Source organism: Salvelinus fontinalis, chromosome 2 (assembly GCF_029448725.1).
Source record: "Salvelinus fontinalis isolate EN_2023a chromosome 2, ASM2944872v1, whole genome shotgun sequence".
NCBI classification, from domain to species: Eukaryota; Metazoa; Chordata; class Actinopteri; order Salmoniformes; family Salmonidae; genus Salvelinus; species Salvelinus fontinalis.
In genome coordinates this window covers 72,740,164-72,754,958 of record NC_074666.1, presented here as the reverse complement: position 1 = coordinate 72,754,958, position 14,795 = coordinate 72,740,164, and the positions used below count along the sequence as shown (strand labels likewise).

The 14,795-nt window shown below is 42.4% G+C and overlaps 2 protein-coding genes across 2 annotated transcripts; one reads left to right on the top strand and one right to left on the bottom strand.

Moving 5' to 3' along the window:
• Positions 1-3,310: 3,310 nt before the first annotated feature.
• Positions 3,311-8,011, top strand: LOC129825203 (germ cell-specific gene 1-like protein). The gene is made up of 5 exons (XM_055885109.1): positions 3,311-3,816; positions 4,871-4,918; positions 5,626-5,778; positions 7,389-7,500; positions 7,699-8,011. Exons 1-5 carry the CDS (start codon positions 3,516-3,518, stop codon positions 8,009-8,011), a joined length of 927 nt encoding a protein of 308 aa, XP_055741084.1. The 5' UTR covers positions 3,311-3,515.
• LOC129825249 (heparan sulfate glucosamine 3-O-sulfotransferase 6-like) lies at positions 7,394-13,328 on the bottom strand. The gene is made up of 2 exons (XM_055885186.1): positions 12,563-13,328; positions 7,394-10,064 (listed from the first exon to the last, which is right to left on the bottom strand). Exons 1-2 carry the CDS (start codon positions 13,036-13,038, stop codon positions 9,419-9,421), a joined length of 1,122 nt encoding a protein of 373 aa, XP_055741161.1. The 5' UTR covers positions 13,039-13,328; the 3' UTR covers positions 7,394-9,418.
• Positions 13,329-14,795: the final 1,467 nt, after the last annotated feature.

Here is a 14,795-nt window from a genome sequence, read left to right as displayed (position 1 = left end):
ACTTTATACCGTACCGAAATAACTTTCAGGGTTTTCAGGGTATTTTGGTGGGATGGTGTGTGTGAATGTGTTATTAACTATTTAACTGCATCTCATTTTAGTTTTGGCAGCCCCAGCAGAGCTCATATCAGCTTAGGTCTTGATCTAATGTGTTACCTAGTAAAAACCAACTGACGTCATAGAGGGAATGAAGCTAGTGTAACCAGCTTATGTCTGACGTGATGGCAGTGTGAGACAGGGGACACGAACATAGTTGTGCAAATCATAACTGCTGAGCCAGATGGATTCCTAACTCATATTTATGTACTGAACATTTGAATGGATTAAGCAGTCAAAGCACTCCTATGCCTTCAATCTGGAATTTCTCTTGCATAATCAGATGGCAAGTTAACCCAATCAACAGTATCTCAAATAAATGTAAGCAGCATTAAGAAATACTACTGTAAAAAATGTGTTGGTGGGAAATTAGATTGATGATTTAGTCATTACTAATGTTCATCTCTTTATAATGTTCAGGATATAATAGTGTAAGTTGAGTTGAAGTTATAATAACTTCCTGGCTATTTACAGGAAAAGAAGGAAGTGGACCTCTAAATCCATAACAAGACACTGAGTGGTGTTGCCTGTAGAGCCTCAGGACATAGCAGCCTGCAGTACCATCAGGATGCCAAAATCAACATTTCTTACATTGGCATCTAAACTCTCACAAGTATATCAGGTCCAAATATATTCTTATTTTATGTATGCTTGCTTCTGTACAGCCCAGTGTATGCATGTTTCTCATGACATCCAGGAGCCTGGACAACAGCTGAGCGTGCTGACACGTTCAGAGCAGTGTGTATCTACATGGGATTGAACAAGGTCAGTGTCCTCATCCATCAATGGTGCTCAGTTTGCCTGGCAAACATGAAAGGATTCAGATTGAGGATAATCCTGATTTTTGCTGGAATACCTTTGTAAGCTTTGAGTTTTAAGGTTGCATGTTTCATCTACTGCTGGTCATTTTTGATTCTATAAATTGTGGATTCTGGCCAAAAACAAAAACAATACAGGTATAGTTGAGAGGGGAAATCATGTTCATTTTTTATTGGTTGTTATATAAGAATAGGAGGAATTGGAAGTAGACAGTTGTTGGTGAATGTTTTTCAGCACTACTCTGAAGCTGGACTTTGGGCATTTGGCAAGTGTACAGTCCAAAATTATATATCACAATCCCCTCAAACAGTATGGACTCAAAGTAATTGGGTCATAAGCATATCGTTGCACATAATATTGTAAATCAACTAAAATGGCCCCATAATCAAGGGTAGACTGTATTTCAAAGGGAAAATATTACCCAACCCTCAACATACTACTGAATTGAAAGATGACCACAAGAATACAAGGAAAAATGTCTCAAACCCTCGGTCTGGTTCCACTCACTTGAAAGTAATGTTTTGGTATTTGTGCCTTTTTAAGGCGAATAGCACATGGAAGGCAATATACCAACATATGGATTATGTTTACAGTTTCTGACAACATCGTTGTGCTGCAATCGTATACTCTCAGCTCACTGGGTTAGCCTTACTTTCCAACAGGAGGTGTCCAGTATTATGTCAAATATTGATTGATTACACATCCGTTTTATTGCCCTGTTTTCCCCACCACTTGAATCTGCAGAGTCATCTCTGTCATCTCTGTTTTCTGTTGGATCTATTAAGTGACACTGCCCTATTAAGTCACAAGAGAGTACATTTAAGGCTTGGTATTACATAAGATGTAATATCATTACTAAGCATTATCATGGTAGTTCCACAGTGTACTGTATAACTTCTGCCATGAGGAATTAATTCCTCATTCCCTGATCTAACAATCCTTCTGGGTCCTTTGTTTTTACTGTCTGTGCAGAAACGTTTGGTCTCTCAGAAAGCTGAGTACAAATGTCAGTATCAAATTCTCTGAATAGAAACAATCATTCAGTGATGTTGGATGTTAGCTTCATGTCAAGAATTACTGCACCTCACCAACACAGTGGAGATTTTTAGATACCTGTGACCCTGTGTCCATTCTGTGTCACTCAAGTCAGCTCCATGCACTGAACTACAATAGGTAGGCCACAACTGCTGATCAGTGAAGGAAGTGGCACTTGCTGCCCTCTTGGTATTCATTGGTGGAGAGTAGTTATGGACAAGACAAATCAGTTGAAGAAAATGCAGGATCCTTTCTCCCAACATCTGTCATCTCTTAAGCCTATTTCCCAAAGCAGTTTGCCTACATTTGCATGTAACATCCTGCATAAGCCAATCACCAGGCTATCAAATAGGAACAGATTGACTTTGCATGCACACATGTTGATGCTTGATCTGCAGCCTCATGTAATAATGTGTTTCACAACCTAAAGTCATTGTCACACTTTGAGTTGATCTGACCTTTATGATAGCAGGTACAGTATCGTGAAATTATACACTGAGTGTACAAAACTAATATTGAGTTGTACCCCCTTTTGCCTTCAGAACAGCATCAATTTGTCGGTGCATGGACTCCACAAGGTGTCGAAAGCGTTCCGCAGGGATTCTGGCCCATGTTGACTCCAATGCATCCCACACTTGTGTCAAGTTGACTGGATGTCCTTTGTGCGGTGGACCATTCTTGATACAAACAAGAAACTGTTGAGCGTTAAAAAAAACAGCAACGTTGCAGTTCTTGACACCGTCAAACCGGTGCGCCTGGCATCTACTACCATACCTCTTTCAAAGGCACTTAAATATGTTGTCTTGCCCGTTGACCCTCTGAATGGCACCCATACACAATCCATGTCTCAATTGTCTCAAGGATTTACAATCCTTATTTAACCTGTCTCCTTCCCTTCATCTACACTGATTGAAGTGGATTTAACCAGTGACATCAATCAGGAATCATAGCTTTCTCCTGGATTCACCTAGTCAGTCTATGTCATGGAAAGAGCAGGTGTCCTTAATGTTTTGTATACTCAATGTAGTTTGTGAAAACATGCATCAGTAATGCCCAACTATGCCAGAACATGTCCAGTCCAACGTTGGCATTGGCGAGAGCCTTGTTCCAGATTAAAGAGTAAGCCCAAATTAATCTTTTTTATTACTATGCTCAAAGAAACTGCCTAGGTTTAGATACGAAAATAAAATGGAGGTCTAGAATATAATTTGTCCTGTGTAATAAATTACGCATTTGGTGAGTGGGTGGAGAAAGATGGGAGAAAAAGAGACCACAGCAAGCAGAAGAGAAAAGAGAGAGAGAGTTCAAATAAACAAGGGAGAGACAAAAAGAGTGATTGGAGTATAAGGGAGCACAAGCAAGGAAGAGAACGAATCCTTCAATAAAGGTAGCAGGCAGCACATCCTTAGAGCCACAGGAGAGATGTACATACAGCATCACTCAAGGAACCTCAAATGCCACAAGATTATGAAGATTTGAGATATATTTGAGAGGCGAAACACGGCGGCGACATATCGAAAGCCTGGATTAGTTGCCTTTTCATTTCATTTTGCCCAGCCTCCAGCATGGGGACAGAGTGCAGTCGGCGGGGGTCCCTGGCGCTCACCCTCAACATTGTAGCATTTACGTGTGCCCTGTCAGCAGTGACCACCAGCTTCTGGTGCGAGGGGACCAGGAAGGTGGTCAAGCCTTTCTGCACGGGGCCGGTGACGACCAGGCAGTCGTACTGCATTCGCTTCAACAGCAGTAACATCAATGACAGCCGGCTGGTGCAGTACATCTGGGAGTCGGGAGAAGAGAAGTTCCTGATGAGGAAGTTCCACACCGGCATCTTCTTCTCCTGTGAGCAGGCTGCTGACATGAATGGTAAATAACGTTCATGTACAACTTGCAGAAATGTTGAAATAGAACATGCGACTATGTTGGCCACTCAGCAGCTGGTCCTGTGTGACCATGCTCTCTAAACCTGATGTGGTTTGGGTACATTACAACAGGAAGTGAAGGAGGAAGTACATTGGGAGAGACTGAAATAAGATCAAGATGCAAATGATTTGACAGTCTACTATTTACTTACATAATTACATCATCATGTTGTTTAGTCTTTTTTTAGTCTTTGAGATTTGATAAAATAAGCAAAAAGTAATGTTCTATTTGGTATCAGGTTACTTGTGTTGACTTTACTGAAATGGACTGACGTTATAACGATGCATCAGTTTAGTAGGAGTTTTACAGTATGGAATGCAAGAAGAGTTCAAGAATTGGAATGCTTGCAGAAACTCTGTGACCCAATATTGATTTGCTATGATTGCTGTGAGAGTCAGCAGTAGCCAGTCCTGAGGTGTGACAGAACAAACAGCTGTGAGAGTCAGCAGTAGCCAGTCCTGAGGTGTGACAGAACAAACAGCTGTGAGAGTCAGCAGTAGCCAGTCCTGAGGTGTGACAGAACAAACAGCTGTGAGAGTCAGCAGTAGCCAGTCCTGAGGTGTGACAGAACAAACAGCTGTGAGAGTCAGCAGTAGCCAGTCCTGAGGTGTGACAGAACAAACAGCTGTGAGAGTCAGTAGTAGCCAGTCCTGAGGTGTGACAGAACAAACAGCTTAGTGGGATAGAAAAAGGACTGAAGATATGAGGACTGGAGACACCACTATCAGATAATGGATAGGGTCTGATTTTAAAAGTGGTAAGCGATTGGGGAGTAATCGGTCAAACAACATGATGGTGAAAATCCTGATCATAACCATTTAGCTGATGCTTCTGTGCATACTAACACATTTATATTTAATCTATAGAAAATAACAAAGAAGCTTAAAACATTTTTGGGATTGCATTACGTATTTCTACAACTACAATTTACGTAAGAAGATAAGAAAAATAACAAGACTAGGCAACATGAACTAAATGAATGTTTCTCTGCTTCCAGGTTTTAACTGCAGAGACTTTAAAGACATTGCACCTGACCATGAAAAAGGTAGGTAAAACCCATTTATAAAACTATTATCTTTCAGTCTAGTAGTGTAAAGCCCTGATAAATCTATATTGTCCTCTTGACCACAACTTTATATAAGTCCAGTCATGAAAATATATCAAGACAGGGATTTTATCGGATGATGCCATTTGCAGGTTTTCCCCTTTTCAATCTCTTAACAAAATCTATCTGAAGCATCAACAATTTTTCATAATCTACTGTGAAAATAAATAAAGACAGTCATATCTGCTCCCAATAATTGAATGGGTAAATGCAACACTACCCCACTACCCATTCAGTTATTGGTAGTATATATAGACTTTATTTCATTTTTTTCACAAGTGTACTATTCCTCTGCAACTTTTTTTGGAATGTCCGTCAACTCTTGCCTTTTACTGGAGCATAATCTACTGTGACTGCAATCGCGGCTTCCATAGGAAATCCAAAACAACAGTCTAAAAACAAAAGTGAAGCTGTTGTAGTAGTTTTACATTAGAAGCAGCTTTCATCTTATTATCAGTGCCACCTGTCGTCTCTATCCAAGTCCCATCAGAGCAGGCCTACAGAGAGCTCAGGGGTCTCTTCCTGTCTGGGTCTGTGGAGTTGATGTCTCCCTTCCTATAGGTGGGATTATTTAGTAGAGGGAAGTGGATTCTATAGGCGACAGTCGTACTCACTCTGACTGACTCCTCTCTTCATTCTATTCCCAGGGGTCCTGTGGCTGTGCATCACAGCTGAGTGTCTCTACCTCATCCTGCTGTTCACGGGTGGTGTACTCATGTGGTTAGAGCTGTGTCCTTGCCTCAGCGTCATGAACAAGCTGAAGCTCAACGCCTTTGCTGCCATGTTCACCGCCCTGTCAGGTAACACATCTGTGCCTGGGAATGATGTTCACAGTCATATTTATTTTAAAAAAAGGTGACGTTCACCATTTGTCAAGTGAACAAGTCATCAAGGAATACTTTCATACAGTCACTCAAAGCTGATCATCAGCCATTGAGGAGTTGATTATCTCCCTGCATCCTTAACTATGAAGTCAGCTTCACAGAGGGGGCACACTAGTGAGTGGAATCCCCTGGCTCTGTTTCTCAATGACCAGAGGCCATGTCAACCTCCATGCCACGCTATCACACTAAGGCTGGCACTGGGCTGGTCAAATTGGATAGAGAGCCTACAGTAGACAGGCTTTGGGAGTCCCAGCTCCACAGTAGAGCAGAGGCCAGCGTGTCTGTGTGTAACACTACCCACCAAGGGGATTACATCATCTAATACCATGCATGCAACCCACTAACCATCCCAGGCAGGCAGAGGCCGGCCAGAGTGACCGTGGCTAGTCCATATCCTAAATGGATTATTTCAATTTTTAAGTTTTCATCCTTTCAAAGACCATTTCCAAAGCTGATAGGAGAGGAATGAAGATGATGTTGAGAAAATGTATGTCAATCAGGAGTCATTTTAATGTAGATTCACTCACTGTATTGTCAATCATAGTTATTGTGTTGCTATCCATCTGTCAAACTGTACTGTGGGGGTAAGTAGGAGGGAATTTACACATTTAAAATGTGGTTAATGCACTACAGAATTTGTGGAATCCCTACAGCTAACTCTCCTTGGGTCTGTGGAACAAATATGAATGTGAATATGAATATGATTTTGTTAGCAGAAAAGCAGAGCAATAATAGTAGCAGGGTGGGATGGGAGCCTTACTCAGGGAGGTACAGTTGTAGGGAAGCTAGCCTAGCTAAGTGCTAACATAGCACGTAGAGCAGTGGTCTATGGTCTGTGTGTCCAATGCCTCTGGGGATTTGCTGGTTTCTGGACTAATCGGATTGGAGATGGGGCAGTGGTTTTGGGCCAAGACAAGGCCTACCCAGAGGAGTACCCCCACCCCTCCCCTCCCACATTCCCCTGACCCCTCCTCTTGTTGTTAGGGCGTTAATCCCAAGTAAAGCAGCTGTAGACGAGCAGAATGTTGGCAGAGAGATGGCCAAGAGGCAGCAGAAAAAGAGAGAGTAGAGGGAACACTGTGCTGTGGTGGGCTTTGATTCTTCATCATTCTCTCTTCTATCTGTCATTGTTATGAAGGGGAATGGCTGCAACTGTATTAATGTAACCTATCAACTTCCCCAGTAATACTATAAACTGAATATCCAGTGAATAAGGAAGCATGATCATGGTGAAAATGAATGGACTGATCTCAATGTTGTTCACACTAATACCTGTCCTCATGCAAGGTTTTTAAAATAAGTGAAAGGTATCCAAACTGATAGCCCTCAATTCATAACGTGTACAATACTGCCACGTGTGACTACTAATTTCAATTGCAGATACAATTTTTTGCTGTACTTATACCAGTGCTTTTGAAAGGTACAACCATTATACAAAAAAAATATATAGTCTCATATATTATCTCAGGTTTTCATTCACCAACTTTATTTGCATTTTGTATTGTGTTGTGTCCCTCGGGATCCAGGCCTTTTGGGGATGGTTGCCCACATGATGTTCACCACGGCCTTTCAGCTGGCTGTGGCTATGGGTCCGGAGGACTGGAGGCCCAAGACCTGGGACTACAGCTGGTCCTACATGTATGTACTGACTAGGTCACTTACCGTTACACTAGGTGCTGTACAATAGGAGTTGTCTCTGATTAAACTCTAATACTCTAGTGCAATTTTAAGCGACGCTAGCATTCTGAGGCCATGTATAGTAGCACGGTCATGATGGAGAGAGCATGCATGCTGAGGTTAATCACATCCTCTGTACTTCTTCTTCCCCCTCCCCAGCTTAGCATGGGGCTCCTTCGCCACCTGCATGGCTTCTGCGGTGACAGCACTAAACAGGTACACCAAGACCATTGTAGAGTTCAAGTACAAGCGGCGGAACATTGAGAAGAACCTGAGGATCAAGCAGAAGCTGCTGGAGATGGACCTGCCAGAGCAGATGTGGGACATGTACCTGACGGCTGTGCCTGCAAGGGGAGAAGGAAATGCTGGGCCTCTGGACCTCCCTGTCAATGGGCACAAACCCTCCACTGGAGCAGCCTATGTAATGGGCCTGGACAGCATGACAGAACCACAGGGAGAGGCCTACTGCTAAGACAGTGGTCACCAACCCTGGGCCTGCAGGGCCCCATTCCAATCCTGTTAGGATGTACCTTCCATCCTCCCTTCATTGAGGTTATGACTGCTCCAACATGATTGGATAGGTTCCAATTCAAAACACAAAGGGGAGAAACATTTTCACAGTATCAGAACAGGGCCTACGAGATCTATAAGGCTTTACAGGACCAGGCTTGGTGACCTCTTCATTAGAATGACCATAAATTGGCTCTCATATACAGGATCCCAAACTCACTGGACTATATAAGGCATAATGGATCCCATTGAGAAGATCATTACTAATATTATGGCTAAAGGAACATGGAGCTGACTGAATAAACAACACTTGTCCTCAACCTCCTCCTGTATGTTTCCAGAGCCAAGGCCATGACTATTCTTATCATTACTGTTATTCTGGAGCAGATGGTGAAGCTGTTTTTACAAGCTATGTTAGTAGTTTTGTTGCCACATTCGGCATGGGGCTGCAAATATCAGCCAAGTCTAGTTGCCATATGATGCTTAGTGTACAGACGGCTATTTCCAACACGTACAGTAGGTTACAACTTGGTGCTTATGTTTATATGTGCTGTATATAAGTTTGTGTTTGAGAGAAAGTTGGATCTTAATATTTGCTTCAGAATGTAATGAAGAAAAAGGCAGCACCCATAAACATACACAGGAAATGTATTGAGCACAAACTTTGTCAGAAATTAAGGACAATACGGACTGGGAATCTGTCTATGATTCTTGGTAATATTGAGGAAATGGGATAAAATGCCCCTCATAACTAGGGAATATTTAAATGAAAACCAACTGCAAACAACTACAGACTGAATGGATCAATGCAGGACTCTACTAAATATTTCAAGTATTTGCCCATGCAGCTGCCTTGAATTGTCTTGGATTTAAATTAAGGGATGCCATGTCATTTCTTATGGTAATACTTGCTCAATCTGACTACAGAAAAAAATGTGTATGACGATCATGACCACAAATCACATTTTTACAAGTAGTTTACAGTACTTCGACAATACCGTCTAAGCCTCTGTTGGTGAAGGACTGCCATCTAGTGGAGTAAAGGGTAAGTTCACACTAGAGTTCTGAGGACTTGCTTTCCGACCGTGGATGTCGTTGTCACTTTCCTCTGTATGTCCATGGTGTTACACAGTAGGCCTATGGCATTACTCACGTTACTTCTTGCGGTTAACTGTCACAAAATAAAGTGTGACTGTTTTGATTTGTTTGCCGATACAGGTTGCATGAGGACTTGAGGTACTCCAGATGACATCAGGACCGTCACAAAATACACCAATTCAAGCTTTGTCCTGTATCCTCTTTGTGCAGCCTGTGTTTTGAACGGTAACAATGATACCATCTTTTTTCCACCTCATTGTAGGCTCCCATCCTACCAGCCAAAGTCCTGCCCTGTCATCTGGTAGAAGCGCAGGTTGTGTGGCTGGTAGAACTGACGTAACCTGAGGATGACCTGAGGGTGGATGTCAGCATGTGGCCTGCCCTTGGTTCTGCCCAGGCAGTGGGGCTTGCTGCTGCCCTCTGGCTTCTTCAGGCAGGGGAAACCCTTTGTCTTGTTGAAGTAGAAGTGTTTGTCTGTGATGATCCTCTGAAGGCCCAGAAAGTCTTGGACTCTGCCCAGCTCCCCTGCAGGGTCGCTCACCAGCCTCTCCCCATGGACAAAGTGGATCTGCTCCAAGGGGAAGTGGGCCAGCCACCTCTCCAGGTGTAGAGCATACAGGCCAATCCAGATGGGGCTCCACAGGGAGTCCACCTTTAACGCCTCCGTCCCGTTATGGAACGTCAGGGTCTCGAAGCTGGGAACGCCCAGAGTCTTTGATATGATCTGGGTGTAGTCAGAGATGGCGCGGGTCACAGGGTCACGCACCACCACGATCAGTTTGACCTCCTGGGACATGGCGTGGATCCGGCCGGGGCTATCCGCCGTCACAAAGTACCTGGGTGTCTTCTCCAGGACCACCTGGCCCTCCAGAGCTTTGGGCATCAGGTTCCTGAGAGGGACAATGAGGCTGTTCAATCTTATATCAAATACACAAAATACAGCCAAATTAGAATATAACCAAATCCATTTGTTTTAGATCGAAGAGAGGGTTAATTCTTTGAATAACCATCAACCAATCCAAGGTACTATTGATTGAGGCCTATAGCCAAATAAAGGGACTGAATCATCCCTTAACACCATGACCTATCTGGTCATGCTCACTCCCCACAGATCTCTATGTCATCCTGTGCCAATGAAGCCAACAGGCCTGCTGGTTCTTAATAATTGACATGGTGTTATATAGTTTTCCCCAGTGTGCTCTCCAGCCTCACTCAGCTCTTCCTCCCTGCCGGATGTTAATACACTCCCATTCAACTAAACGAGGGCTGGGGGGAACTGAAACTCGTACACACCCCTTTTAAGAGCATGTGCTACCAGGGAGAGAGAGAGGACACACTCGGCTGTCTGCCTGAATAGAAATCCAGATGAAGGACAAGAGAGAAAGAAAGGAAGGAAGGAAGAAAGAGAGACTGGGAGAAAGGAGGAGGGAGGGAGCACACAAATACAAGCAAAGTCCATTAGTGAGCCCACTTTTGATTTTCCCTGGAGACAGATTTTGGCACTGGCAGAATATGTAGCTTTTGTGTTGCATTGACTCGCTTGGCATTTGCACTCAGCTTTTCTCCCTTGGAGCTGTTATCTAACCATTATCAAGATCGAGTTCAATTCCATGGGTAGTGTTTAAATAAAGAGCCATGATTATTTCCCTCTCAGCAGAAACAATGCATACTCCAGTGCATATTCTCACTAGACAATGTGGTGCTATACTTTGATCAAGCAGCTTGATGAATATTTCCATTTTGGGAACAAGACAGTATGATTCTTCAGACATCAACCGTGCTGAGCGATTAATGCTTTTTGACGATTAGTGCTTTTTGAGGTCAGTTCGGTCCGATTATAAAAAAATTATCACGGTTTTCAATTTCAAGTTTCAATAATTTTTTTAAACATTAAATGCACTATGCATTGTGTGGCCTGAATGCTGTAACAAGACAGAATTACAACAATCAATAAAAGTCACATGATGGTAGTGACTGTCCATTACTGCTTATCACTTATTAACCATCATTTATTCACATTACTTTAATCAAATATTTCAGTAGTTGTGTATATTACATTTGTTTTATTTAATACCTTTATTATTTAATTCTAAGTCATCATCTCATCTCTATTGAGCTGCTGTCTATGTAGTCTGACAAAATCACAATTTTGTAGTCCTTCAAAGTAAATAAGGCATACTTTTATGACTGCTGAATGACAAATATCAATCACTTAGATCATGTACAGTATTTTCAGGTAGAGATAAACCCTCGTGAAGCAACAGCTGCTCTATAGCACCTCACGATCGCACATTCTTCTGTCTCTTCCATAGCAGGCGTAAAAGAAACAAAGACCGGACAAGTAGACACGCAAGGGATGGTGGTCATTGTAGTTAATTCTCAAGTTTTACGCACTAAACAATAGAATAATGGCCTGTTGGAAACTACAACTCCTTACAACATCGCACAGCTGAGGCTGGATCTGATGTACCTCTAGAGAAACTGTACAATGAGCGCATTGAGCGCACAGAAAAAAACTGAACAAAATGGAATTAAAATAATTGAACCAAGTCAATTAGTTGTTTAAAAAACTAAAAATAACCGCTCACCACACGACATCAAACAAGGGAGAGAACAAGGTCCATATTGTGCGGCACTGTTGGCTCAAGCACCTAGAAATGCATTTGTTGTAAGAATTGTGCTATATAAATAAAGTTTGATTGATTGAGTGATCATGTAGCAGATGTTAGGTTCAGGAGTTGGGGGAATGTTTGGTACGTTTATTTGTTTTGGGAGAACAGTCAAAATGATAAAATAATAATGGCATAGAGAACATTTTCCATAATATTTGTGTTACTGATTTTACAGTTGTTCTTCAGAGTGTATGTATGGGCCATGTACTAACGCACTGCATCTCAGTGCTAGAGGTGTCACTACAGACTCTGGTCCGATTCCAGGCTGTATCACAACCGGCTGTGATTGGGAGTCCCATAGGGCGGTGCACAATTGGCCCAGTGTCATCCGGGTTAGGGTTTGATGGGGCTAGGCCGTCATTGTAAATAATAATTTGTTCTTAACTGACTTGCCTAGTTAAATAAAGGTTAAATACATTTATAAAATTAAGTAAATGTAGGACAGCCCATAGAGAAATTCTCCCAGCCATTAAATAACCCCTTTAACTTGCAATACACACGGCTGACCATGAGCAAGTAGCAATTCCAAGGAGGCATGTGCATCATTCTACACCTTTTGCAAGTTGTTAACATAATCAGAACGCAAACAATGAAACCCTCCTGTCAATCAAATATAATTAAACAAATATCAACCAAACACAAATGTGTGTTTCAGCATTATCATTCTAATCTTCATAATCATTCTAATCTTCATCATCATCACCATTATCATCATCATCATCGATAGGTAGGTAGGTACATACCTGTACCAATTCAAACCACGTGAGTAATGTCTGTCGAAAAAGTGGGGTTCAGAGCCAAGTGCTCGAATGTCAGGATGAAGTCTTAGGAATTCCAAAAGAGCTCGTGTTCCGCCCTTTTTCACCCCTATGATGATTGCTTGGGGTAGTCTCCTTGCTGCGGTCCAGTCCTTACCAACATTGGCTGATTGCGCGCCAACTGCACCTGTCGCACCTGCGCTGCCGACGGGGGATGCTGAGCGCACACCGACATCTGTAGCTCTCTTCTCAAATGAGGCATTCTTCCTTTGGAACAGCTCAGTCAAAGGTAAAAGTTGAGAGGTTTGCTTCAAATGTTTCGCAGTATCCACTAAAATAAAATCACAGCAGCCGGAGAAAATGAAGAACAGCGACGCGCAAACCACAGCAAGGGAGAACACGAAGAGAAGTTTATGCAGGAGTCGCGGAACGTCTTGTTGAATGTGATGAGAACCAGCCATACCTTCTTCCAAAAACAAATTGAGGCCATTCTATGAACAACACATCTCTTTTTTCGGTACATCTGGTATTCTTGTAAGCAAAAGCACATAATCATAATTCCATGCCCAAAAACATGGTGCACCGGCTGTTCCAAGCGAAGTGCCAAATACGCTTGTCATCCCATACTGACACGTTGTTGATCTCTAAACTGTTCATCGCAATAAATTGTTCCTTCTTTCTATAATAACAATATTATGTTGGACATGAACGACGGTGTAATGTTTCCACACACAGTTAGTATAGTATGTTCTTGCTCATCTGACACTGCTATATTAACCATCATCTAGAGATGCTGTGCGCATCTTTCAGTGCTGCTCTACCTTGATTGGAGGGATGGTAGAGAAGGCGGGTTTCACTGCTCAAACTTCAACTGTTGAGCCATGATCCTGTAACATCAGCTTTAGGATAACTTTCTTTCTCAATGTTTGCATTAGGCAGGCAATTTGCTTTCCTTCCTCAGGCTATGGTATTATGTTGGTCAGGAGAGAAATAACCCCACAAGCCAACTCATTTCAGCTTTGACATAATTTTCAGGTGACAATTTCGTCAATAAATATTGATTTATGCGTGAATAAAGTAGGATACTTGTTAAAGAGATTTTTTTTGTAATTCATATTACAGTTTTTGAGGCATATATGGGAACAGCTGACCATGCAGATTTTTGGGGGGGTTCCTTGCATGACTTAACACACATTATTGCAATGATTGAATATTGTTCTTTGCATCCACAGACAGAAAGCCCTGTACATAGGCATCATTACATAATAGGAAGCGTTGGTAATACAACCAGGATAATCTCCAGGCAGAGGTATTAAGTCATACAGGGAGTTTTTGTTGTTGTCTGATTCTGCTTTTTTTAGCAGCATCATAGTGAACATCTTTTTTTATGGAAGGACAGCCCAATAACGACTGCATTATGGGTCATATGGGTCACTTCTGATACTGTGAAATCTCCTCTGAACAGGAAACTGTGTATTGTAAGCTTACACGGTTTACCAGGAAATGGTCACCGTACAATCTGACATTGGAGCCAACTCCACTTATGTCCCTCAATTTAATATGATCTGTGTACTCTGGTGGAACCTTTAAAGAGCAATCCATGGTATTATAATCAAATAATGCCATTTCTGATTCAAACTCAGATGTAGTTTACTAGAAATCCAATGCACATCCTTATAAGTGAAAAGCTATGACAAACAATAAACACAAGAGGCTGAAGAGAAGCCTTCACGTGGAGAGAAACCTTCATGTGGAGAGAAACCTTCATGTGGACAGAAACCTTCACGTGGAGAGAAACCTTCATGTGGAGAGAAACCTTCATGTGGAGAGAAACCTTCACGTGGAGAGAAACCTTTACGTGGAGAGAAACCTTCACAACCTTCACGTGGAGAGAAGTCTTCACAAGCCTTCAGGTGGAGAGAAGCCTTCACAAGCCTTCAGGTGGAGAGAAGTCTTCACAAGCCTTCAGGTGGAGAGAAGCCTTCACAAGCCTTCAGGTGGAGAGAAGCCTTCACAAGCCTTCAGGTGGAGAGAAGCCTTCACAAGCCTTCAGGTGGAGAGAAGCCTTCACAAGCCTTCAGGTGGAGAGAAGCCTTAACAAGCTTTGCATAAATGAAGGCACCAGGAGATTCATGTTGGATCAAATAATATGCTGTGGAAATCTCAGTGAAAATAACCCACTGGACACAGACTTCAGTTCAACGTCTAGTTTTGATTT